General features: G+C 44.6%; 1 protein-coding gene across 1 annotated transcript in view; it reads left to right on the top strand.

The window, feature by feature from the left end:
- ABCC2 (ATP binding cassette subfamily C member 2) overlaps nt 1-27,181 on the top strand; it is a 678,688-nt gene that overhangs the window by 547,126 nt on the left and 104,381 nt on the right. The window contains exon 20 of the mRNA XM_078643538.1: nt 6,790-6,910. Within this exon, the coding sequence (XP_078499664.1) occupies nt 6,790-6,910 (121 nt within the window). The remainder of the gene's footprint in view (nt 1-6,789; nt 6,911-27,181) is intronic.

Raw genomic sequence — 27,181 nt, 5'->3', positions numbered from 1 at the left:
TGTAAAATTAATGAAATAATAAATATAATGAACATACTTAAAAATACTTAAATAACCTTAAAATTAATAAATAATTAATGTAAGTAAAAATTAAATAAACATGTATTTTTATTTTTTAATACATATATATATTAACTTAATATTAATAAAAATATTCAATATTTTTAGCGTAGGATAGTGGGAGGGTAACATTTACTATTCCCACTCAGTGAGTGCAACAGTAGGGAAAGCGTTGGATAGCGGGAGGGTAAAAATTACTATTCCCACTCCAGAGAGTGCACCAGTAGGGAAAGCGTTGGATAGCGTAGGGGTAAAAATTACTATTCCCACTCCAGAGAGTGCAACAGTAGGGAAAGCGTTGGATAGCGGGAGGGTAAAAATGACTATTCCCACTCCAGTGAGTGCTACATATTTAATTAAAAATGCATTCATTATCAATACCAATATAAATGTATCAAAATTAATTACCTATTACAAAATATTTAATAATTAATTAATTATAAATACCAATAAATATTATTTACTAAAAAGTATTTACCTATTAATTATTAATTAACAACCAATTCATTTTAAATACCAAAAATGTAATAAGTAATAACAAAATTACCAATTAATAATCAACAGTAACTTAATTATCAATACACAAAAATATTTTCAATAATTACTTAATTACAATTAAATTACTTCCCACCCTATTCACCTATAAACCCACAACCCACTCCGAATAATACATTATTACAATTAACATATGTATCAATTAATCAATTAATACAAATTAATTGCCAATTAATAAAAATGTATTACAAATTAATAATTAATTACCAAGACCTTAATTATCAATACCAATAAATCAAAATAAATATTTACTTAATTACAATTAAATTACTTCCCACCCTATTCCCCTATAAACCCACAACCCGCTACAAAAATAAAACGCAAAATTAAATTACAAATAATTAATAATGCCTAAAAATTAATATTTAATGTACTATAATTTAATTATCTCACACCCTATTCCCCTGTAAACCCACAACCCGCTACGGAATTAAATTACGCACAAATTAAATAACATAAAATGTATTACTTTAAAAAAATTCAAACATACATTACAAAAATAATACTTTAAACACATACACTAACACTTAAAACACTATAAAAAAATCGATATTTTTAACTACATTATGACTGTCGATATTACTAACTTCGATATTATTAAAATCGATATTTCTTACCTGAATTTCGATATTCTGCACCACTATATTTTTTCAATTCGATATTCTGTTAATTCTATATTAAAAACTCGATATTCTGTCCAGTCGATATTTTTTTTTCGATGTTGTGACTGTTCACCCACTTATTCCATATCTGTTCTGCCCTTTTTTTTTTTAAACTACTCTAGAGTAATAGGCCGGTGCAGGTAAGAGGGGTGGGGGGCGTTGACAGACGACGTGATAGTGTGTACAATAAGTAACATGTGTGCATATATGTGTTTTTCACTTTATGGAAAAGGCGCCATTGTTGCGTTTAATGAGGTCAACGCAACGTCCCGAATAACCGCTAAAAAGGAAAATAAGTCTGAAAGATTTTTATAAAGAAACTTAGTACGAGAGTATGAATTTAAACATGCTTTGAAAGAAGTATGTATATAGTAATATGTGTAGAGCAATGTTCAGAATGGATTTTTTTACATATTATTTTTGGATGTGTTGGTGGCCATTGAATGTCTGTTTTTTGTTTTCCGTCTGCGCTGATCGCAAGTACCGATGTCATCGCGGTCTTCGGAGTCCCTACGAAAACGGAAAATAGGTTTTAGAGATGGTTTTTATATAAACTCTCTAGAAAAACATGACTTTAGAGAAACCTGTAAGAAACCCCTAGGGGGTCATTAGGATGACGGGCGAACTTTGTCCGCCCGCCATCCTATCGGGATGGGGGTAATTAGGATGCACCTGCCACAGTGGCGGGCGCATCCTGCATTCCTGTTATTGTGGCGGGCGGTGCACTCAGCACCACCCGCCACAATGCCAGGAAGGCATGTTGTGCACTTCCATGCACAACATGGCAGGCACCGCGCGGTGCCTGCAATGTTGTGCATGGAAATGCCCCATGTGCACGCCCCTGAGTACCTAGGGGGCCCGCAACGGGCCCCAGCAGTCCATTTCCGCATGCATCTTTCCGCACCCATCAAAATATGGATGGCGGTGTCTAACAGAAACCGCCACCATATTAATCCCTTTTCCGCCCGGTCAACTCGTTGACCGGCCGAAAAGCGGCGGACGGTCTTCCTGTCCACCGCGGTCCCCCCGCCATACTAATATGGCGGGGGAAACGGGTGGTGGGCGGGCTAGGATGTAGGGCGGATCGCCACCGCCATGCGGGCGGTGGCGATCCGCCCTACATCCTAATGGGCCCCCTAGTGTGTAAAATACTGTATTATGTGTGGTAATATGTGTTTTCTACTTTGTGGAAAAGGCGCGATTGTCATGGGAATGACGCCATCACAATGTCACAAATAACGTCAAAAACGGAAAATAGGTCTAAAAAATAGATTTTAAAGAAACTTAGTACAAAAACATGAATTTAAACATGTTTTTAAAGAAGTATGTATATAGTAATTTGTGTAGGGTAATGTTCAGAATGGATTTTTACATATTATTTTTGGATGTTTTGGTGGTCATTGAATGTCTGCTTTTGTTTCCGTTTTCACGAAGTGTCCACAGGGATCGCGACGTCATCACAAATATCAAAAATGTAAAGAAAAAAAAACAACGCTTATTAATCCACTGATGAAAATACAAGCTTATACAAATACCGCTTATAGAGCCATTTGAGATATAAGATACAAATTAAAAATCTTTAAAAAACCATAGGTTACATGGGCATTATTGTTGGAAAATAGAATTTGAAAAACCTTAGAAGTTCACTGACAAAACCAAAGGTTGCAATGATGTTATAGTGAGGATTTAGCATTTAAAAAAACCTTAAATGTTCACTGAAAAAAACAAAGGTTACAGGGATGTAATAGTTAGGCTGACATTTCAATCGTACAAAACCAGAGAAATTCAGCAGATTTAGTCAGCTGAGGTAACTATAACTCACGCCCGTGCAATGCACTGCTTATGACCTCACATATTACATCACTCATGACATGGTCAGTGGCATCACTGCTGGCATCTCAAATTACATCGCTCATGACATCATCCGGTGACTGTGAGTGTTTCTAAATAGTTTGTGAGTGTTAAATATATATATACACCAGTGGGTGTTTAACTGCCCGTATGGATGATTTAGTGGGTGTGTGACTGACTGTATAAGTGAGTAATTATACGCGTCTCAGTGAATGTATGGGTGAGGGACTAATGTGTGTGAATGTCTGTATCAGTCTGTCAGTTGGTGTGTAAGTGGCTGTATGGGTTGGTGAGTAGGGACATTAGTGGCTGTATGGGTTATTGATTAGTTGTCTGAGTACATGAATGGGTGTATGATTGTCTGTGTGGGTGGTTGAGGGAGTGTGTGACTGCCTGCATGGGAGAGCCAGTGATTGTGAGAGTGGCTGTATTGATGAGTGTGTGCTTGTGTCAGTGACTGTATAGGTAAGTGAGTATGTGTTAATATCTGTATGAATAAATGAGTTGGTGTGTGTATAACTGTATAGAGGAGTAAGTGGCTGTGTGATTTTCTCTATGGGTGAGTGAGTAGTTCAATGATGACATCTCAAATGACATCACTGATGACATCGTCCACAGAATCTCACACACCCACTCACACCACCAATATAATATTTCACTCACCCACTTCTACACTCCCATTCTCAAAACCATTGACACAAACATACCAGTATGTACGCACCCAATCACTGATTCATTGGTCTACACACACATCCACTCAGTCACCCATACAGCCACTCATACACCAACTCACTCACTAATACAGCCCCTGATATATCCACTCATACACCCGTACTGCCACTCACACACTGTCACCCATAGAGCTACTCACACACCTACTCACTAACCCATAGAGTTAACCACACAGCCATTTAGTCGCCTATACACACACCAACTCACTTATTCAGAGGGGCCTTGTCTAAAGTCCTAACAAAGGAACCTTTCAAAGAGGTGTGGGCCTTGTAACTGATTGCGTGGCTGGAGTGCTCAGTTTGACAGTTTCCTAAGTAGAACCTCCCATTCCAGAGAGAACCTAAAGTTGCAGCCAAAAGCATATTTATTTAACAATTTATATACAATGCATTTTATTTACCACGTATGTACAATCTCCACTTTCTGCAAGAGTGCCTCAAATTATCATCCAGAACAGCCATTAAAAATTCTAATCTCCAGTCATCACATGTGTTAAAACAACAATTAACTTCTTATTAAACAGATTTTTCATTCCTTTAAATAAATGTGAGCATCTCAAGGAAAGGGTTAGAGTCCAAACACACACTCACGCCACCTCTGTATTTGTGTATCCATTTACAGTTACATATGTAGAGATAAATGCAGGTATAGCAAGTCATATTTAAACATTGTAAACAAACTTTTTAAACACACGTTTGCATCCTCACACCTACTCCTCCAATTCCACCTGTACCATTTTTTTATTTAATTATTTTTGCAGAGCCAGGCAGCAGATGTCTTCCAGCCACTATCCCTTATAAAAAGAGCTTCATCACTAGTGAATTTTGTTTTTCTTTTTGTATACAGATCAATCTCAGATCAGTAAAAAATAAATGCCGCCTGCGTCATTTCGTAGACGCGTGTGACGCATGTATACGTTTAGGGTAAAAAGCATGCATACATCATCACACATGATCATGCCTACAAAATGATACAGCCAGCGACGTTATCGCTCCAATGCTGTGTAGGATTGGCAAATCGCATTGGCAAGACCAGTAGGTCCAAAAGGCGAGCCTGTTGGCTTTGCCAATGCTTGTTTTTCTTTTCCCTCATATAAAATTACAGAAGTCGGAAACTGAAAACATGGTAAGGATCCATCAGGATGTCCATTTTTTTATGCTGTAGGTTGTTGTGGACCAACAAACCAGTCAACCTAAAAACAGACAAGAATTTGTTCGTTAGTTCCTTTTAAGGTCTCGCCTCCGCAGCACGCAAGTGCTGCTTTGGAGTGACCTCTTGGAATCACTCCGGACTTTTTTGGAAACTAGTGCATGTACTGCACTGTTTCCAATGAGCACTTGTGCATGTACGGCGTTTACCTTGCAGGAGCGAGCAGCTGCGCCATCTGTTTGCAATTATCGCGCCCGTGGTTTGGAAACAGATGGCGGCACTGCTCGCTCCCGCAAGGTAAACGCTGAGCATGCTTGTGAGAACTCGCTCTCAATGTAATTCGTTCCCAAGACTTTCAAGCAAAAGAGGAAGCGCGGTGTCTCGGTGCGCTGTTGGTTGTGTCTGTTTCTCAACTCAGGGTCATGTGATTGACCCTGACACTCGCGCTGTCCTCCTTAGCCCGGCCTTGGTCTGAAGAGGTTTAGTTGGTCATGACCTCTGACCCTCCCTCTCTCTGACACCCCCAAGCCCCACTCTCTGGCTGCTAGCAGCGCCGGTGACAGGTGTCCCCCACAGCACATGGCTTCATTAAGCCTCATTAAGATGACATTTCTCTGCGCTCCTGCCCCTCCCCCACTCTAACCTGCTGTCTCTTTCTGGCACAGGATGGCTTCATCCCTAACCAGGCCTGCCTTCTGCTGAGGCCTCTGTGCCTTCCTGGCCTGGGAGCCCTGCCCCGTGCGGCTGATAGAAGCCCGACCCTCACACCGCAGCGATGCCCGCACTGCCCTCCCATCTCCCTCCCACCCCCAGCGATGCCCGCAGTGCCCTCCCACCTCCCTCCTTCCCGCACGCAAACTAGCCATTCGGCACTCCTGACGGCCGCATCGCCCTGCTACCTCCCTCTCCCCTCCAGCGATCACCGCAGTGCCCTCCCACCTCACTCCCACACTGGCCCTTTGGCACTCCTGATGCCCGCAGCTCTCTGTCACCTTTCTCTCACCTCCAGCGATGCATGCAGTGCCCTCCCATCTCCCTTCCGCAAGCAAACTGGCCTTTTTGCACTTCTGGGGCCCCCTGCTCCCTGTCACCTCCCTCCCACTTCCAGCAATGACCGCAGTGCCCTCTCACCTCCCTACTGCACGCAAACAGGCCCTTTGACACTCCTGGCATCCGCAGCTTCCTGTCACCTCCCTCCCACCTCCAGCGACGCCCTTAGTGCCCACACATTGCTTGGCAGCATCACAGCGAGGTAGGGTGAGGAGGTTTGTGGAGGGCGGGGGCACAGGCTGTGGAAAAGGGCAGACTTCCTATGACATCACTCTCACTGACTTAGAAGCTAGGCTCCTGCCTTTCACCAATACTAGTATGGCAAGTGCTTTATGTGGGTTGAAAAACTGGGGGGTCTCTCAAATGGGAGTGGCCGAAATAATTAGGCGTGGCATAAAACACCTACGCTACAAATCTGTGCTTAACATAGTGAGCCGCTGGACTACTATTTTGCTACTTCTGCCATTGCACCCAGATCTATAATTCAACAAGTACCATTTATAACACTTATAAGGTCCCAAAGGCGAGACCTATTGGCTATGCCAATGCTTGTTTTAATTTCTTGTTAAGATTGAGGTGAGGTTAGATGTTTAATTGTCATCCTTTATATCTAGACATTCCCTGCCAGCAGAGCAGCAAACCGAGTCCCTCTAAAGTGGTCTAGTCAATCTTTGATGCAACAAGTCAAATTTATGTAAAGTTAACTGTTTTCTCTTATTTTTTATTGCAGCTTCACTAGAACCAAGTCTTTGAAAGAAGTCCTGAAAACAAGTCATACTGGTGCAAACGGCCTGGTGCTGCCAAAGCAAGGACAAAGGCTGATCGAGAAGGAGACTGTAGAAACAGGAAAGGTAGTATCCACACAATGCAATGGTTCTGCAATTCATGTTTGCTGTGAATCAAAGATATCTCTCTCGTTCACAGACATCAGGGCAGAGCGGTATTGATGGCTTCTTGTCCTGTATAACAGAGCACAAGCAGGAGGGAAATGTGTTGCAAGTAAAAAGAGGATGCTTGCAGACACAGGTAGTGATGATAATCTCAACGAGGAATGCCAACAACTGAGTGAGGGAAAAAGCTGTTGGAAAGCATGCCATGTCAAACTGGCATAGTGCTGTGCCTGACAATGAAAAAAATAAACTAACTGGGCATCTAAGTTAGGCATTGTCAAAATGGCAACGAATGGTTTCTTTAAAGCAAACTTATAGTGAACATGTATCAGGTTACCATCGTTTAATAAGCAAATTGATTATATAAATCCAGAGATTTGTGTATATGCAAATTGATATGCCTGCAACCTGTGCAGGACCCTCAAATGGTTGCAGATAATGATTTTTAGTCTTTTTTCAATACTTCAAGGTCATTAGGGTATGCCCCTAATAATTAATTGTTCTATTTCTTGGTGGATTACCTCAATATTTATTTGAAAATTCATCACTTTATGTGTGTTCATAATCCATACTTCTTATATTTCATCACTTAATATCCATGATATCCATCACGTAATATTTCCTGAAGCATTCATTCACTGAGCTACATATTCAATGCAAGTTTGGAGGAAATCTCTCTCCCTCGACAAGACTTTTTAAAATTATTTACACAACATTCAAGCAAGGGTATTAATCAAAAAAAGAATACACAAAAGTATATTTTCGGTTGAATTAAAAAATAAACACGCAGCAAAGTTTGCATCCTACCTGTTGTTGCAAAGTCCGAGGTAAGTCAGAACTAATGAATTTCAATTACAAAAATGGAAGCAATACATTTGGTAAAGGGAAGTGGAAGGTAGTACTAAAGGAAGGCGCCTTGTACACTTTGAAAGTGAGATGAGACCAGGTCAAACTATATGTGAAATTTCATCAAATTTCTGTGGGAGCTGTGACACCATTTTCTCCAAACATTTATAAAGGGCAGTAGGTTGCCCCTTTTTGCCCCATTCTACTGGATATTCTTTGGGGGAATTGGGCTCACTGATTATGCAGTTTGGCCATGGAATTTATGCCTCAACAAATTCAAAGTTCACCCGCCGTTGAATACCTTTTCCTGAAGAAAGTTGAAATAGACTGAATGGGAGGTCATATAGCAAAAAGAGGCTGCTGGCTTCTTATTTTATTGGCTCCTCTAATCACTACCCATACTGGTGGTGAGTCTGGAAATATTGTATTGTATTGTAATTGCATTTATATAGCGCTTACTACCCACAAAGAGGCATCAAAGCACTTTTTCGGTAAGTAGCACGCTATTCCGGAACCCATAAAGTATTAGTGTAGAATTAGTATAGTGAAATATGAAAGTAATTTGAGTGGTGGATATATTAGTCAGTTATATAAACCTATTGTTGCTCACGGATCTCTTTGTGCCATTCAGCTTCATCAGTGAGGGGAAGGTCTTATATATCATTATCAGGTGAATGGGCATGCAGGGATGGGTATATAACTTTCTCAAACTTCGTAACCAAGAGTGTACATCTTTTATGATTGTGACATTGTGACATTTTCCTGTAATTTACAATACTTCGGGGTGGGTTATCCTGCTGTCCATATTATTCAATCTATAGAGTCACTGCCAACTCTAGCTATCCGAACGAACATCGCTCTGCACAGTTTGTCACATTAGACACATTTATCTCAAGAAATATGGTCATTTAGTAACCGTCGTAACCTTTAGACCTGTGTTAAGAGGGGGGCCAGATGTAGGTCGCCAAATACCGGTCGGTAACGGCCGGTTTTGGCCGTTACCGACCGGTATTTGGAGTTTGAGATGTAGGGGGGCCTAAATTTACAGAATCGGTAAAGTTACAGATTCGGTATATTTACCAATTTGGTAAAATACCGAATCGGTAAATTTACTGATTCTGTAAATCCAGATGTAGGTGGCACTGAAAACAGTGCCACAGGCCCTTAGGAATTCGTTATTTACCACCAAATAATACTTGGTGGTAAATAATGAATTTCTGTGTACATGCACATCTGTGCATGGACACCGGTGGCATGTGGCACACATACATGCCCTAAGGGCATGTATGTGTGTCACATTGCACACAAGCCAGAATCAGGGGTGCAACAGGGTGTCAAAGTGACACCCTGTCCCCCTTGTAAATTCGGTAATTTTAATGGCAATTACCGAATAGGTAAATACCGATTCGGTAATTACCGAATCTTACCGATTCGGTAATTGAATTGGTAAAAATACCTACATCCCGATTGCCAGTTCTTAAATACCGAATCGGTATGATTCGGTATTTAAGAATCGGTAATCGGGGATTACCTACATCTGGCCCTTAATCTTAATTAGTTGGCCTTTTTCAGAAAATGAAAACTTCTAAACGTCATTCTGCTCACTTTCAAGAGCTTTCACCCAACCTGTGTACTTTGGCATCTAAATAACTTATAGTCTCACAGTAGCAAAGTACCGTTTGTTTCATTTGATTGAACCTGAATCCTATATTTCTGACATCTTTCAGTGCAATGATTCAGACGTTCGTTTTCTGTTGCACAGATTCATAACATATCATTTTGGAAAACCTCCCTGCCACATCATTGGTTTCCTCCAAGGGAGTGTTTCATGCTGCACCATAGACCTCAAGACGTCCTTCACTAATGAAGACAAACTAGGCACCCGGTGATATGTAATAAATGGTATGTCTTTGCGTCCTCAGCACAGCTTCCACTATAATGAACATGCCTTGATGTACTCAAGGGACAAGGCTGTTGCCGAGACCTGTAACATCCTTAATAACACACTTGTGTAAGTAGATTATATTAGTCTATGGCAGTATGCCCTAGTTCACAGGGAACAGGTATCAAAACTTGTCACAGGATAATTATTCCCCTCTGATGCCACTAACAGCTATATATACTGATGTGGTGATGGCATTTTTCGCAGATCCATATCTCTTGAATAAAGATATCACTTCACTAGTCGTTTAAATCCCAGGTCTGTTAAGTGCTGTCAGCCCCAGAAGTTTGGCCTGCACCAGTCAATTATTCTAACCAAAGTTCAACTGATTATTTCAAATTGTTATTTTTGGGATACATGATACTTTGTTACCAATACAAGTGGATGTGCCATTTTTTTGCAGGTAATTTTTTATTTTAAGAACTGTTTGTTTCAGGTTTTCCAGAAAGATAAACATAACAATAACAAGTAACTGCACACCATTGCAGCATTGTTACCTACATGCAGGTAATATTTACACCTTTTCAGACCTCCGGCTGGAAAACCCAGTTTCACCTTATATCTTCTGCCGCCTTGCTGAAAAGCGTCTGCTGCCCATGAAAGTGAACCCACACTGTGATCAAGAAAAGGCGGGAGAGCGTAACTATGTGCAAGGGCTTGATCTTTGTAACCGAACGGGTCACATTTGCTTCTTTTTAAGGGAAAGATGCTAGTAGAACCATGGATTCCACTGCCAAGCATGGCACCCTGAGATTTAGCCAGGAGAATTTTCGGGAATTATGCTAAAGTGACATTGGATGAACTAGTTGGTAATGGATGGAGTTGAGAGGAAAAGCCCTAAAAGTATCCCCTGCTTTCATGGACTTTCTCCCACAAAGTCTTTGAAGAAGAGTTTTATGCCAACAGGCTCCAAAATATATCACAAGGAATTAAAAGTGGATCTTTTGTTTTGGGGATTTTTTCTATTTCAAATCTTTTTTATTTTGGATTCAAAAGACACAAAAATACCAAAAGGGTAGACATACAATAAGTGGCTCACAGAAGAGATACATTCAGCAGTGCGTGGAAAAGTTCAGTTAATGCAGTCGGTGAAAGTAATAAGGTGTCAGTGATACATCATATCTGTAATAGGTACGCAAAAGGACCATACAGGTAATTATGAAATGAGGGCATTGAATAAAACGTCCATGCCTAAAGTCTCGATCCTATTGAGCGGACGTGATGAAGAAGAGAGATAGGGAAGAAAAGGAGCTGAGGCACGACAGAGGAGGACTGGGGAGGAAGAACAGAGAGAGACGAGGAGAAGGGGAAAGACCTAGCTGCAGCAACATGACTTGAAGCGCATAGCTTGTATCCGGACATCTATCATTCAATAACGGGAGTAATGCTCGGTGTGGCATCAAAGACCAGGCGAGGTGCATGGTGTATATCAGACAGTGTGTCTAAGGTGGGTCATAACAAAGTTCCAATGAGTCAAGTAAACTCCAGAGTTTAGCGTGAGGCTTTTGCCAGGGGGAAGAGTGTAGGACATCGTTGTCTGCTCCCCTCAAGGAAGCCAGCCATTCCTGCCAATGTGCGAAGGAGACATCAGAAGCGCTCTTCCACTTGCTCAGGATAATTTTGCATGGCAGTGTAAGCATAAGGTCCAGGAAATGTCTGTCATGGTCTCTAGAAATTCTTGGATCAATCGCTCCTAGCAATATATATGTGAAATCCCTGGGTGGTTGAAAATGGAAGGTGTGAAGGATGTAGGAAAAGATCGTATCCCAAAACGTTTGAAGCAACGGACAGTGAAAAAACATATGTGCCATGTCACCCACGTGTGTTTTGCAGTTCCAGCAAAGGGGGCTATCCAGGAGTTTGAGCTTGAAAAGTTTCTCAGGTGTCCAGTAAGATCTGTTAATCAGCATGAGTTTGGTCAGGGAGAGTATCGGGGATATTTTATTATAGAAGGGAGTGAGGTGAATCTTGTCCCAATCAAAAGCCAGATTAGAGGAGTTTGGTTCACTTTCCCAATCACGTTCGCACTGTCTATGTGTTCTCTGGGGTAGAGGTGATATGAGTTTGTAAATTTTTGATACCATGTGACCTTGCGTCATTAAGTGTATTAGTTATGTTATGTTACATACATTTGTATTGCGCACAGCTGCCCCAGCTAAGGGGCGTCCTGGCGCATGGCAGGCAATATGCAACACCTACAGGGAAACACAACAGATAAAAAGACAAAGAGCTGGTTTATTAAAACAAAAAGGTTTTTAAAGCTTTACGAAAAGCTAACAGGTCATCTAATAACCGCAACTCTACCGGAAGAGAGTTCCAGAGCTCGGCTGCTCTGACCCGGAAGGATCGGCCACCAACCCGACACAACCTGTATCGAGGGATCACAGTAAGTGCTTGGCCCAAAGATCTCAAGGACCGAGTAGGCACATACCAGGACAGAAGGTCCGCAAGAATTTGAGGGCCCCCTCCCCTCAAAATCTTGAACGCCAGGCACAGCACTTTAAACTGGATTCTTGCCCTGATAGGCAGCCAATGCAGTGATCTCAATGTGCCGGAGACGGAACTTGTTCGGGGTAAGCCAACAATGGCTCTCGCCGCGGCGTTCTGAACGCGTTGGAGGCGGGTAACCTCAGCCAGATTGGAGCCTACCAGGAGAGAGCTTGCATAGTCCAGGCGAGATAACACAGTAGCCTGGACTATCAGCTGCCTGGTACGATGGTCAAAGAACTTCAGAATGGGACGCAGCGACCGTAGGATGCCAAAGCAACAGGCCGCGGTTTTCTTCGAGTGGCCCACAAAACTGAGAGCAGGGTCCATCATACTCCCAAGTTCTTTAGTTCAGTGACCGGAAGGGGGGCCGGCCCCAGCTCAGCAGGCCACCACCTGTCCCCCCATAGTTCCGCCCTCCTACCAACAATCATGATCTCGGTTTTCTTAGCGTTGAGCTGGAGACAGTTGTTCTTCATCCAGCTTGCCACCGCCCTGAGTCCACTCTGAAACCTGGGGGCATCCCGGTCCGGATCCCCACTGATCGTAACCGCTAGCTGAGTGTCGTCAGCATATGAGACCATGGTCATGTCCCATTGCTTGACGACCTCAGCCAGCGGTCTCACGTATAGATTGAACAACGTGGGACTCAGCGAGGAGCCTTGCGGCACCCCCTGTCTCAAAGGATGGAATTGGGACTGGAACGGTGGCACGGCAACGCTAAAGAAACGATCGTCAAGGAAGGACCGGAACCACTGGAGGGCAGGGCCGCCCAGCCCAATCTCCTCCAGGCGATGCAACAGGATGGGATGAGAGACAGTATCAAACGCGGCGCTCAGATCTAATAAAACGAGCGCCGCAGTCTGCCCCGCATCCATCACCGTGCGAAGATGTTAAGCCATGGAGAGAAGGGCGGTCTCCGTGCTGTGGCCAGCACGGAACCCGTTCTGGGTGGGATCCAAGATGTTAGCATGGATGAGGTGGGCCTAAAGAACTTTGTTGACATGGGCCTCCAACATTTGGTCGGCTAAGGGAGCAGGGAGGGTTAGCCGATAGTTTTCAGGTTTATCTGGGTCCAGAGAAGGTTTCTTTAGGATGGGAGAGACCACCGCCCGCTTCCAGCTAGCGGGTACCGTGCCGGACTCCAGCGAGATGTTAACCAAGGAGTGTACCACGGCCCGACCCACAAACAACTGATCTCTAAAGAGAGTTGAGCTGAGCGGATCAGCGGGGGACCCAGATTTAACCTGCTGCGCCAGGAGGTCAAACCCTGCAGATGTCAACGGGGGCAGCTCATGCAAAACGGTATCTCCATAGATGTTAATCGGAGACTCAACTGGAGGCCCTATAAAGGGGAACGTCTTATAGATGTTTTCGACCTTTTCCCTAAAAAACAGAGCAAGGGCCTCACAGTGAGTGGTGGAGCCAGTCGTCGAGGCACCGGCTTGTTTTGCTAAAAGATCCTTCATCAGTTTGAAGATGGTTTTAGAGGGGTTGGAGCTGTTGCAAACTTCAGCAGTGTAATAAGCTGCCCGAGCTTGGCAAACAGCCCGATGGTAAATTTTGACGGAAGCGAGATAAATAGCTTGTTTCCCAATATCGTACGCCTTCCGCCAAGCCCTCTCTGCTCGCCTACAACTACCCTTGAGTGTACGTAAGGCACCATCGTACCACGGACTTGAGTCCCTCGAGCTGATCTTGCAAGCGGTGATTGGAATAAGGGCGTCAAGCGCCTTAGAGATCCAAGCGCAGAACCCATCGTATCCTGCGTCAACAGTTACAAAAGGTTCTAATGGCTCCGCGGCGAGGACACGATGTAAGTCCTCCAGCCGTAATTTACTCCAATGCCGCCTCGCGACCAACTTTGCAGGGGGGATAGTAATCCTTCCCGGCAAGGGGGTACAGATGGCAACCAAAGAGTGGTCTGTCCAGCCAAGGGGTGAAACGGCGGTAACAGAAGCATCTACCAAGTTGGTGAAAAAAGGATCTAACGTGGCCACCGGTGTGAGTAGGCTGTCGAACCAATTGCGCAAGCTGAAGGGCCTCCAAATCCGCCAGAATACCGCTTACCGTAGGGATGTTAGGTTTATCGAAGTGTAAGTTAAGGTCACCCATGATAGAGAAGTTGGGACAACCTATCACCAAGGAGCTGACCACATCGGGGAAGGCAGCTCTAAACGCCACTTCGCTCCCAGGGGGACGATAAACCACCATCCCCGAGAGTGAAAAATGAGGGGTGACTAGAATCTTAAACATCGCACTTTCACACCCCGCAATGGTCAAACCCGACCAGCTGCAAGTAAAGCTGGATCGGATAGCAAGAGCAATACCCCCTCCCCTAGTAGATCGATTAAGGGTAAAGACAGAAAAGTCAGATGGGAATGCCAGGTTGATAATAGCCGCATCGTCATCCTTCAGCCACGTCTCTGTGATGGCCACGATGTCCGGGGCCTCTTCCTGTAGCAGGTCAAACACGGCCTGATAATGCAACACCAGAGACCTGGCATTGAGACTGAAGATGCGAAGGGCATGCTCAGGGCGATTGCTACAGAGAGCAGCGGCAGGGTTAGCACGTAGGATTGAAGTAGGAGGATCCAAAGTCCACCTGCAGCAAGCGCAATGATAGGGGCCAGCTAAAGGATGTAGAGGGGGAAGACTACACCTAACAGTCAGGGGTCCTATATCCCGCAGAGTATCACTGGAGTACACCAACATGGCAGGGAAAACCAGCTCCCTCTCCAAACCAACAGGGTCTGCCCTGAGCCCTGCGCGTCCTTAGCGTGGACGGGCGCAGACGGGCAGGACTCAGGCACGACTCCGGCTAAGCGACGGCGTCCCGCTGCGCGTTCCCGCTGCGCGGAGAGGACGACTTTAAATAGGCGTTCCTTTGAGCCGAGCGAGCGTCGATACGCTCCAAGATGGCGCCCGCCAAAAACGCCAAAGCCCCAATCCAAGATGGCGCCTAAAGCTGAGAAACTGGAACCACCCTCGGAACCCGGATCCGCCAAAACGGCGGTGCTTTGTAGGCTTTTATGTGCGGTAAGAGGGAGGTGGGGAATCTTACCCAGGTCCTGCAGAAAGCAGGGGAAATTAAGAGCTGAATTACAGCTAATCTAAAAACGGAGATTTTTAAAAAACACAGCGCTCGAAGCAACGCGCTACACCAAGGTGGTAGAAGCAGTACCTGACCAGAGCCCAGGTGACCGAGTCTGCCTTAAATAGGCGTTCCTTTGAGCCGAGCGAGCGTCGATACGCTCCAAGATGGCGCCCGCCAAAAACGCCAAAGCCCCAATCCAAGATGGCGCCTAAAGCTGAGAAACTGGAACCACCCTCGGAACCCGGATCCGCCAAAACGGCGGTGCTTTGTAGGCTTTTATGTGCGGTAAGAGGGAGGTGGGGAATCTTACCCAGGTCCTGCAGAAAGCAAGAGAAATTAAGAGCTGAATTACCGCTAATCTAAAAACGGAGATTTTTTAAAAAACACAGCGCTCGAAGCAACGCGCTACACCAAGGTGGTAGAAGCAGTACCTGACTAGTCTAGTGTATAGAGTAGGTTGCTGCGGAACGATGGCTCTGGCAGAGACAAGTGCTTTGAGGTGTAGAAATTTATAAAAATCCTGTGGTTGGAGATCAAACCGTGACTGTAGGGTGACAAAAGGAAGGGGGGAGGTACCATTGTAAATGTTCTGTACTGAATTCAAACCCTTTGCAGCCCAATTTTCCCAGAAGAGGAGTCCGCCATCATCCTTCAGGGCCGGGTTAAACCAGAACCATGATAGGTTTGACTTGGAGAACTTTATTTTAACTTTACAATGCCTCTCAAGGCTGAGTAGAGCCCGTTTAGTGTTGAGGAATATGTATTTGGACTGAGTAAAGGCAGAGGCATCCATAGTCATTATGGCAGAGAGTGGCAAATTGTTAATGATAGATTTTTCCACATGGACCCACATAGGAATATATTCCTGATGAGCCTGGAACCAGTTCGCTCCCTGCTTGCATATGAAGGCCGTCTGATAGCGTCTGAAGTTAGGTAGGCCTATACCCCCTTTGTCCTTTGGCAGTTGAAGCTTCTTCAGGGAGATTCTCGGCTTTTTATCCTGCAAAATAAAACCATTGAAAAGCTTGTGTATCTTGGTAAGGAAGTCATCCGAGAGAAACATGGGTAACATGCTGATTAAATAATTGACAAGGGGTGTGATCATCATTTTTAGAGTTTCCACTCTGCCCCACCAGGATAGAAACTTCGGGGACCGGCCTTCCAGAAGTGTGGATATTTTTTTTAATAATGAAGTCTCATTAATTTTAAGAGTACTGATTAATTCTTTTTCGCAGTCAATCCCTAGATATTTTAAGCTCTTCTGTTGCCAGCAAAGACCTATATCACCCAGGACGCTCCTATCGCCTATGTTACTAAGTAGTTTGACTTCGGTCTTGTCTTTATTAAGTTTATATCCGGACACTTCCGAGAATTCTGCAATAGTGGACATAAGTGCCGGGATAGCCAAGTCCGCATTTTCGGACACTACCAGGACATCATCTGCGTAGGCAGAAATTTTGACTATGGTGCCTTTGAAATCTATACCTTTAATCAGATCATTGTTCCTTAAAGAGTAAAGGAAGGGTTTAATTGCCAATAGAAAGAGTGACGGAGAGAGGAGACAGCCGTACCTTGTTGTAAAGAAAAGGAGTCCGAAAGGCATCCACCCGCTCTAACTCGTGCTGAAGGATTGGAGTAGAAGGCCATCACCATGTGTATGAAATTCGTGCCCAGATTAAATTTGTGAAGAGTGGCTTCCAAGTAAGCCCAGTCAACCTTATCGAAGGCCTTCTCGGCGTCTAGTGTCACAGCCACAGTGGGGGAGTTGGTCGTCTTCGCCCTTTCTAAAATGTGCGCAAGGGTCCGGGTATTATCACTTGATAGTCTATTTTTGAGAAACCCTACCTGTGAAGGATGTATCACTTGGGGCAAGACCGATTGAATCCTTTTTGCCAAAACCATGGCATAGATCTTGCAGTCAAGGTTGATCAGTGATATCGGCCTGTAATTCTTAGGAGCGGACGGGTCCTTCCCTTCTTTTGGTAGGACGGCAATAATGGCCTCTGCCGATGTGCCATGAACCTGGCCACTTGTGTTAAAATGATTATATAGGTCTTCAAGTGGCTCTGTTAATACAGACGAAAAGTTCTTATAAAACGAAGCACTGAACCCGTCCGGGCCCGGGGCTTTCCCTGTTTTGAGGGATTTAATGGCCTGAACAATGTCTGCTTCGGAAATGGGGCGGTTGAGTGTGATTTGGTCTTGTTCTGAGAGTGCCGGGAGTTTACATTTGTCAAGATATGTCCCTACCTTGGAGCTATTAATATCTTTGTTTTTACTATATAGGTCACTGTAGAAATCCTTAAATAGGTCGGCAATTTTGTTGGGGTCCGAATGGGATGGTCCTAATTTGTCAACTATGCATTTGATAGTTGATTGTTGTAGTTTAAATTTTAGATACGATGCAAGGCTTTTGCCCGCTTTGTTAGTATGGCATAACCTTAAGTTTTTATGATGTTGAAGCCAAACTCCTGCCCTTTCTCTAATGATTTTGTTATATTCGTATTTTTTGTTCATTAAATCAGTAAGGACCGAGGGGTCTTTAGAGATTATATGGCGTTTCTCAAGAGCAGATATCTCCTCTTCTAGTCGTGCCAGAGTGGAGTTCGCATCTCTGTTCATGGCTGCACGTATTTTGATTATTACTCCCCTAATTGTTGTTTTAAGTGCTTCCCATCTTGTAAGGTCTGAGGTGTCCCCTTTTTTATTGTGGTTAGGATAGTCAGAGATTGCTGTTTCTATGGTAGTCCTGTGAGCTTCCTTTTTCAGTACCGCGTCGTTGAATCTCCACAAAGTCATTTTCTTGCCCATTTTGTGCAATGCCAGAGTCATCGTAATGCATGAATGATCGGAGACCACACGCGCTTCGATGGAGGTGGCTTCAATGTCCCCTTTCGCGTGAGCAGATGTGAGCAGGTAATCTATACATGAGTATGAACCATGTGGGGGGGGAGTAAAAGGTATAATCTCTGCCTGTTGGGTTCATCAGCCTCCACGAATCAACTAGATTAAATAGAGTACAGAGATTGAGAAGTGCCTTGTGTGAGTTGGTCGACCGGAATGGACAACGCGAGTCTCTGTCTAGAAGGGGATCCATCGGGAGTTTCAAGTCACCACCCAGGATATGTGTTACTGTGTCTGGGATCGTGTCAATGTGGGAGCCAAGTTCCTTCCAAAAATCTTGGTCATCTTTATTGGGGGCATATACATTGGTCACATAGAACTCCTTCCCACCCTTTGTCAGTTTAGTGGAGACCCATCTGCCTTTAGTGTCTGCACTACTGTGTAAAACATCTATGTTGGCTCGCTTCGCAATGAGGGTGAGGACCCCATTCTTTTTGCCCATCGCGTCAGATCCAATCGCTTCACTATAGAGTTTGTTTTTCATGGAATTGAATTGTGGCGAGTCTATTTTAGTTTCTTGGAGCAATGTAATGTCACCCTTCTGTTTGTATAAATAATCCAGAATTTTCCTCTTTTTAATTGGGTGATTGATACCCTTAAGGTTGAGTGATACTATTTTTATAGTCTGCTTATCCGTTGCCATCAAAAGAGAAGGGGAGTGATCTTGTAATCAACTTGATATGCTTCGCATAAGATCTACATAGCTTTATCCCCCATTCGTAGGTGATGCCTTGGACCCATGAATAATGTGAACTGGCGTACATGTGCACACTTAGAGCACACTCATCATTACTGGTATGTAGTACGTTGCTGCAAGAATGCGGAGACAAGAGGTGAAGAGGGGATAGAAACAAGAGTGAAGACACGAAAGGAATCACTCATGAAAATAAAACCAAAAACCCAACCCAAACCACCCACAACCCTGACCCACCCACCCCACCCAAACAATGCACCAGGAGCATGGCGACCAAGGAGAAGCAACCACAGTAGCTACCCTCCTCCGTGGCAAGAAGTAAGTAAGTAACCTGCTTATAAACATAGGTAAAACAGTGTTTACGGAGATAAACAGTATGAACTGCAAGAGCCTGCCAATAACGTGTCGGAGACATACGCCTCAACTAAGCATGCGTGACTAGCACGACCATTATATTTGCAGTTTCAAACAACTTGAGGCAATAGACGTAACCTTCCCCATACTTCTAACAATGCTTGGAGATAGAACATCTTTGCTCACCTGAAGAAGATTATGGGCTTCATGAACATGTAACTAACCTGTCAATGCACAATGCATCCCAATTGCATGCGTAATTAGTGTAGCATCTATATTTGCAACCAACCCACAGCCTTCTCATACATGCAGCAGAACCTTCGTAGGTAATAATAATAATAATAATAATAATGCAATGTAACCATGGTCCTAAAGTTCTGCACTATCAGTTTACGAGAGTGCATATGTGCCCATCCGGTGCATGTTAGATGCCTATGGCAAACATTATGTTAGTACACATTCCTACAGGTTTGAGCCTCCCTCTTATTCTAGAAGGGACTGAAAGTTGATGTAGTCAGACTGGCGAACAAGTCTTGTATCGTCATACAGCATTCGTCATAGGTCAAAGACACCTGAGCGATCATGATACCCCCTCATGTTAGATACCTCAAGTTAGATACCTGAGCTTTCATGATCCCATAGCAGATTATGCGGTATATTAAGCGTCAGTGTTAAACAATCTATAGCAACAACATTCATGACCGTAGGCTTTGAGCTCCATCCGATTCAAGAAGAGGATATAGACATACAGTATACATCATAGGTCAAAGACACCTGAGCGTTCATGATCCCAGTGTATGTTGATAAGAGACAGGTCGTCCTACCAAACCTTCAGCATAATTCCAGCCTGAGACAATGAGGACAATGGAGTTGATAGCATCTCTTGAGTATTCAATGGGTTTAGAGCTAGAGCATTGCTCCCCAGTCTATCGTATGATCGGGCCAAGGACCAAATACCTCTTGTGACGACCAGGCTAGCAAGAAGGCAGAGAGACCATTTATTGTAGGAATATGGATGAGCATTTACGTTCAGTATATAGCGCATGAGCTAGTTGTCGTTTCCTTGAGCGATCGATGCTGCGGCAGTGTCCATTTTCGACTCTTCAGGGCCATCGAGAAACCTCTTTAGATGTAAAGGATCCGTGAACACTTGCGGAACTCCTTGGATTGTTACACGAAAGCGTGCCGGGCTCACAAAGCCGTATTGATATTGAAGCTGGCGAAGTCTTGGACGAAGTGCCAGGAAATTTTTCCTCATGGTTACAGTTTCTTTGCAGTAATCCTGGGAAATGTATACCTTATTGGTCTTCCAAAGGATGTGATTGTTTTTGCGCATGAACGTCAAGATTTGTTCCAAGTGCTGATACCTGAGAGGTTTACATACAATTGGCCGTGGGCCCCTTTGTTGATGAGTGATACGGGTAGGAACTCTGTGAGCGCGATCAAATTCCAGCGGCGTACCGAAGGAAAGGTTGGTGGCCTGAGGAAACCATGATTCCAAGAACGATATACAGTCTCCATCTTTGCCCTTGGCTCCTTCCAGAATGCCAAAAATTCTCAGGTTTCCCCGTCGGTTCCTGTCTTCCAACTCCGAGAGACGCCATGACATTGACGAAGTAGATAGGGAAAGATCTTTTAGGGATTTGCTCACTTTTACCTCCGAGTCCTCCAATTGGATGATCCTACATTCAGTGTCTGAGAGTCGCATATTGGTGTCTTTGATATCTTGCCTCACAGCTGCAATTTCTTCTCTTGTAGATTTTGTTATTTCATGTACTTCGACAAGCTTAAGGAGAATCGTGTCTGAAGTGGCGTTAATGTCCCTTGATCCCTTGGTAGGCGAGATTAGATTTGGTGAGTCGGCTTTAAGTCTTTTAAGGTTTTTGGCTTCCTTCTCTCCCACGGTTGATGTATGGATTATAACAAAGCAGGCGCACAGGAGTAACAACAAGTAGCTTTGGCACCACAGTTAAGATCGTCGTGACGTGTAGCAATAACTATGAGTGACAGGTTGATAAAGCTGTTGAGCCTGTTTGAGATTGTTGAAGATCCTTATAATGACATTAAGTGAAGGAGTGGATTTGCAAGCAGAGGTCAATCGACATTAGCCCCAGTAGAGATGCGGACATTCAAACAATTCAGTGCCGCAATGATCACCCCCACCAGGGGGCAGCGCTACATCCAGGAGGTGTGCCTATGTAAGACCTTCTTCAGATGGGTGCAATTGATGGACCCCGGGAGCTGGAGCGCGCGTGGGTTAGTGTAAAGGCAGCAGCATCTGTTTATCCTTAGGAGATGTCCCATGTGTCGGCCATCTTAGGGTCAGGTATTGGTGAAATAGGGACCCATTTTCAGTCTTGGACCATCTAGCTACCCAAGTGAGTATGTGAGTGAAGCTGCCACAGAGAATGAGCACAAGTTCCCGTCTGGGGGTCACTTGATATGCTTTAAGACTGCCCCATAACAGCCACGATTTTGTAGGTACTGCCTCGACATCCAGCTCAGCACCATGCATACATAACAGTGTTTCCTTTAATGGTGACGGTCTTCAGGCACAGTTTAATCCCATTATATCCTCCAACCTTCCAAAAGTCACTTCATAGCCCCGGGTGCAAGCGCTGAGAAATCGGGAATTAAATCGGATCAGCGCGTATAATTGCGGCCGCCATTTTGTCACTTGCAGTGCTGTAACTGCATATGAACGTCTCCTTCCTCCAAGCACCTCCCTTCCCGTACCGGTGCCTGCTGCCTCCTTCGATGTGCCGAACCGCAGCACCACAAGAAGGCTCTCTGTTGCTTCGCCTCGAGCAGGGGTGGATGCGGGGATCAGCGATGCGGTTTGAAAGGTATTTAGCAATGCGGACAGAGGCGCGCTCCGTTCTCCATGCGGTTGCGGCCCGTGACTTCCAATCAGCTGATCTGGAGCATATTTTGCGGAGTCAAAGCATACATTCCATTCCTGGTACCTTCCGCTGCTTCACCACGGCATCGGGTGGAACGTAGACCGTAGGAAACCACCGGCAGTGTGTGAAAGCATGGCGCCACGGGAGGAGAGATACGCTTAAGTGGCCATCTTCTCCGGCGTCCAAGCCACGCCCCTGTTTTGGGGATTTGTTACTGATTGTTTTAGGGTCGCTCTTCAATGGCATGCTATTTCCATGGCATTTCAGAACCAGCTTAGTGCCCATTACAAGATGCAGTATTTTGGTAAAACAAACATTTCACTTTCTGCATCTTTCAACTGAAAACCGCCATTTGTGAACTGTCAGTCTTGTTGTTGAATGGAACTTAAAAGTCCACATTTGTAAAGCGCACAATCACCCGTAAGGGTCTCTAGGCGCTGGGGGGCCGTCGGGAAGATTAAGCGAGCTATTGCCCAGAGTCACATGGTGCTGGGCTGACCAACTTAAAAGACTTAGGGCCTGATTTAAATGTTTGCAAAGAGGGAACTTCACTGCAACAGTGATGGAGGACCTACCTCACCAAAATTATGGTCCACCCACCTGATTTTGATTCAGGCGGGCCCTAGTTTGATGACTGCAGAGATTACTTCGTCTCTGCTGTGGTGGCCAAACTTTTCTGACCGCTGGACGGTGTAAGGGCCATCAGAGATTTGGCTGTATGTCTACCCACTTCATATAGATGCGCAGCCATATCGTCGTTTTTCAATGCCTGTCACCACCAGGAAAAACATGGAGGTAAGGGGCACTGAAAAGTGCTCAAAGTTCTTCTCACAGTGAGATGAATCTCCATGGTGAGAGTGGCACTGCGTTTTTCTTTTCAAAAAGAAAATCCCGCTTTGGGGATGAACTTTTCAAAATGTGGTGGTCAGCATTCTCGCCACTGTAGCAGATTAATATACTCTGCCGAGGACTTGCAGAGGACGAGCTGGCTTCCAAAACTTAAATCGGGCCCTTAGTCAGAAGGTAAAATATTTAACCAGAACGAACTGTGCTCCATCGTAGATTGCCCCATATGGCACCATGGTCACCGACTACCATGACCATTTACTATCATTGGCACTTCATGCTTTTTCACGCTATTTTTATTTAACATTTTAAGAAATCATATCTCCTGCTCACCTTATTTGATTTTTGTCTTTCTTATTGCTTTGGTACATTGTGTTTACTCTATTTTTCTAATTCGGATTGACATTGTTATTGCTTATTATTCTGCCAGTTACTGTTTTGGTTCTGCATAGGTACTTTACACATTTTCATAAGTTAAGCCTGTCTGCTCTTTGCCACAGCTGCCAGGGGGTTGAGCTCGGATTAATTTAGAGACTGTAAGGGTTCACTTGGACAAAAGTTGCTATTATTCCTTGAGGTGGGCACTCGCCCATGCCAAAAACGAATCTAATTTCTTATAGAACCTAACCTCCAATATTCTGGTGGCCAATCCAACAGAGACTACTATATGATTTAATCTACTGTATGTGTTAGTGCATAACAGACGTACACTTTATCTTGAGGGTGTAGCTGCCTCCATATGTCAATAAAGCCCATGCTATTCGTGGTTTGATCAATGCTGCTACCAAACAAGTTTTTGTGTGGTGCTGAGGAGGATTCTTTTCTTTGTCCCACAGCTGGTATACAGTTAAATTCCCCTGTCATAGAACAGGGAAAACAAAATTTGGTGTCACCTGTTCTGTGATTTCCCAGGAGAAATCTCCATCATCGATATTAGGGATGTATACCTTCATTATGCACAGCTCCCTGCCATCAAATAGGCTGTAGACAAGTATATATCTCCCCTCTACTTCTGCTCTGGTGTATTTCATCTGAAAGTATATAGTCAGTGATATCCCTATGTAGACCATTCTAGCATATGACAAATCTGTGGCTGATTATTTGTCTCCTCTATACAAGATCTTTGTGAACAGTTCATTCCATGATTACCAGCATTAATCTGCCTCATAATGCCCAACCACTGTACAGAAAACCCAATAACCGAACCTATGAACTTTTTGATAACTTGCACCTCCATCCACCCCGGGAAAACACTGTACAATTCTGTGACTTGTGTCTCCCAAATCAGATTAGTCCCATAAGTGCATATACCCCAATGATTTTACCTAAGCAGAACTCGGTTCCCTGTGGTAACCTAAACTAAACAATGGTGCTTCCTACACCTACTATTTATAGTTTATCTATTTTTACTTGCGTTGTGGGGGGTCACAGTCCCTGATCTGCCGCTACCAGCCCTGTGAGGGACTGCAAGTTCCAGGCTTAGGACCTTTGCCCCAGCAGCTCTCTATACTCCAACAGTGCTGTTTGAAAGGATGCTACAATCCCAGAGCGCTCAATTGGATGTTTTTGTTTTGTTTTTATTCAGTGTTTTCCCCCTACCTTTGTCCTGGATAGGTTGTATGCCTGTGTATTTATTGTGGTGCGTCTCACCATCATCAATCTTTAAGTCCCCCAACCCCCATACTTATTTCATTGAGGAGTTGTTACTCGGATCCTGCTTCTCAATGGAGTCAGTCTGCATGAGCAGCTCCAGGGAGGACCCCTGAAGGCTGATTGTGCCATCATCCTGTACCATAATTCCTGTGGTGTGTGTCCATCGTCAAGGAACCCCTGATGCTCTGTGCCAATTGGCCTCCCCTGTCATCAGCCCTGAGGATCTTGTGTCTTCAAGTATCCGGCAAGGAATGCTTTTGATGAATCCATGTTGCAGCCATTACCAAACCTCCTCCTGGGTGTCAAAGAAATGTTCCAGTCCCTCATGTATTGCCGATAGCTTTCCTGAAAACATGTAGGATTATTGCCCCTGAGCTTCTGTTTCACTTGTTCATAGGATTACCTTCACCTTTGAACCATCTGAGTGCAATCCGGTAATATCCCACCTACAGAGTTTTCAAATCTCAGTACCACCATGTTTCTGGCCTGTTGTAGGATGAGATGCTTGTCAGGATAAATTCTGATTACCCCAGTATTGGAACTTTCATAGATTCCCATGCTTTGTATCATTCCCCGTCGTCGGAATGGGAGCCTCGGTAAATAAAAAAAATATCATAACCATAGGTACAAAAGAGAAAATCAGGCCTAGGCCTCATCTCATTTTGTAGCATATCACCCTCTTTGTGTAAAAGAGCCCAAACTTTCTGCAACAACCAATCAGAATAGCCTCACCCCATAGAATCTTCCTGAGAGAGCCTCAGAGCCTCAGATTTTTCTACCGCATGTTGTGCTAGGGAGTCTCCACTGAGCTCTGCTCAGTTTCTTTCTTTTCAACTTGATTCTTCTACAAATTATTTCAAACTATAATGTCTGACAAGGAGAAGAAGGCTTTGTTCAGGGCCTGTGCTACCTGTGCTAAAAACAGACTTTTTGTGGAGGACAAGCATGATGACTGTATCTATTGCCTGTATCTGGACCACAAGGCCACAGATTGCAAAATCTGTAGAACTGTTTCGACAAAAACATTAAGAGACAGGGAAGGCCGAATATTGACTTGGCTGCAGAAAATGGAGTCACGGAAGGAGGTGCTGTCTTCGGATGAGGAGGACTCTTCATCTGCTACATCCTCCAGAAAATCCAGGAAGAGGGGTAGGTCACCTCCCTCTACTTCTTCTGGGGCCCCTGTCAAAGCCCAACATAAGATCTCGGACAGTCTGAGAGGGCTATTCCCATTAAATCTCCTCACCGAGGTGAAAAAGAGAGGCTGGGACAGGCTGCTGAGGTGCACACAGCCAAGTAGGTGAAAAAGGATGTTTCTGTTCCTTCACAACCATCCCAAAAAGTGAAGGAGAGTAAAAAACTGGCTTCTTGTCACTCAGGATGGATAGCCTGACAAGAAACAGCGTCCGTCAACGACGAAATCAACAGGTACGTCGATGACTTCTTCTCAGAAAGACCTGTCTTCTCATATAGCTCCATCGACGGGACCGTTGACGGTGGCTGCGTCAACGGCAACTTCATTGATGGTTTCGTCGACGTTTAAGGTGCCTTCCTGCTCGTCGACGATGGCTGTATACTCGACGTCGACGATAATGACGACGAGGGTAGTGTCAACGGCTGCATCGACGAGGAGGACGACGACGGCTGCTGTAATGTTGATGACGATGAGTTCGTCGACGATGCCGTCGATGATCAATCCACCGTCGACGATGAAAGCTCCGTCGACGAGAACCATTTCTCCGTCGACGGTTCCATCGACGATTCCATCGACGACGATTACACCGACAGTTCTCTCGACGACGACTCCGTCGACGAGGTCGTCGACGGTTCCAAAAATCCACATTTCCATGCGAAAGCAGCAAATAACGCCGGAGATGACTTCTCCTAGGCGAGTAACACCTTTGCCTCCTACTATACTGTTGGATGAGGAGTCTGATGACGAGGAGGATGATAATCCATATGGGGATGCCTACAGTCCCTCGGACTTGAATGTGAAGTGTCAGGATACGGACACTGAGGAATATTACGAACACCAATATGTCCAGCAAAGCAGACCTCCTCAAGCCTTAGGACAGGACATGGTGGCCATGCCATCCTCTCTAGTCTCGGATTTGCAATTGATGTTGCAAGATTATAGAAATAGGTTTCCATCTCAACCTATAATACAACAGGAGCGTCCTTCTCCTGTTAGACCTCCTGTTCCTGCAATCATTGTGTCAACGGTGCTTCCACGGATGGTGGAACCGGAACCCATAGAGGAAACCCAGCAGGGTGTGGATGATGTTTCTTCTGATGACAATGTTCAGGAGGATCCTACGCATGATCCAGATCTGGATTATGATGATGGTGGCTCTCAAGATCCGGATGTGTCAGGACAGGACTCGGCTGCCTCTCCACCAGCTGACATTGGGAGTTTCCATAACCTCATGGAGAGGGCATCTAAACGATTTGGTCTGCCGATCACGACTGTACAGACAGACTGCTTCCTCTATGACTTTAAAGAACC

The sequence above is a fragment of the Lissotriton helveticus genome, chromosome 5_1 (genome assembly GCF_964261635.1).
Source record: "Lissotriton helveticus chromosome 5_1, aLisHel1.1, whole genome shotgun sequence".
In the NCBI taxonomy this organism is placed as follows: domain Eukaryota; kingdom Metazoa; phylum Chordata; class Amphibia; order Caudata; family Salamandridae; genus Lissotriton; species Lissotriton helveticus.
Note: the sequence above shows the minus strand (reverse complement) of the source record. Positions and strands in the feature narration are given on the sequence as shown.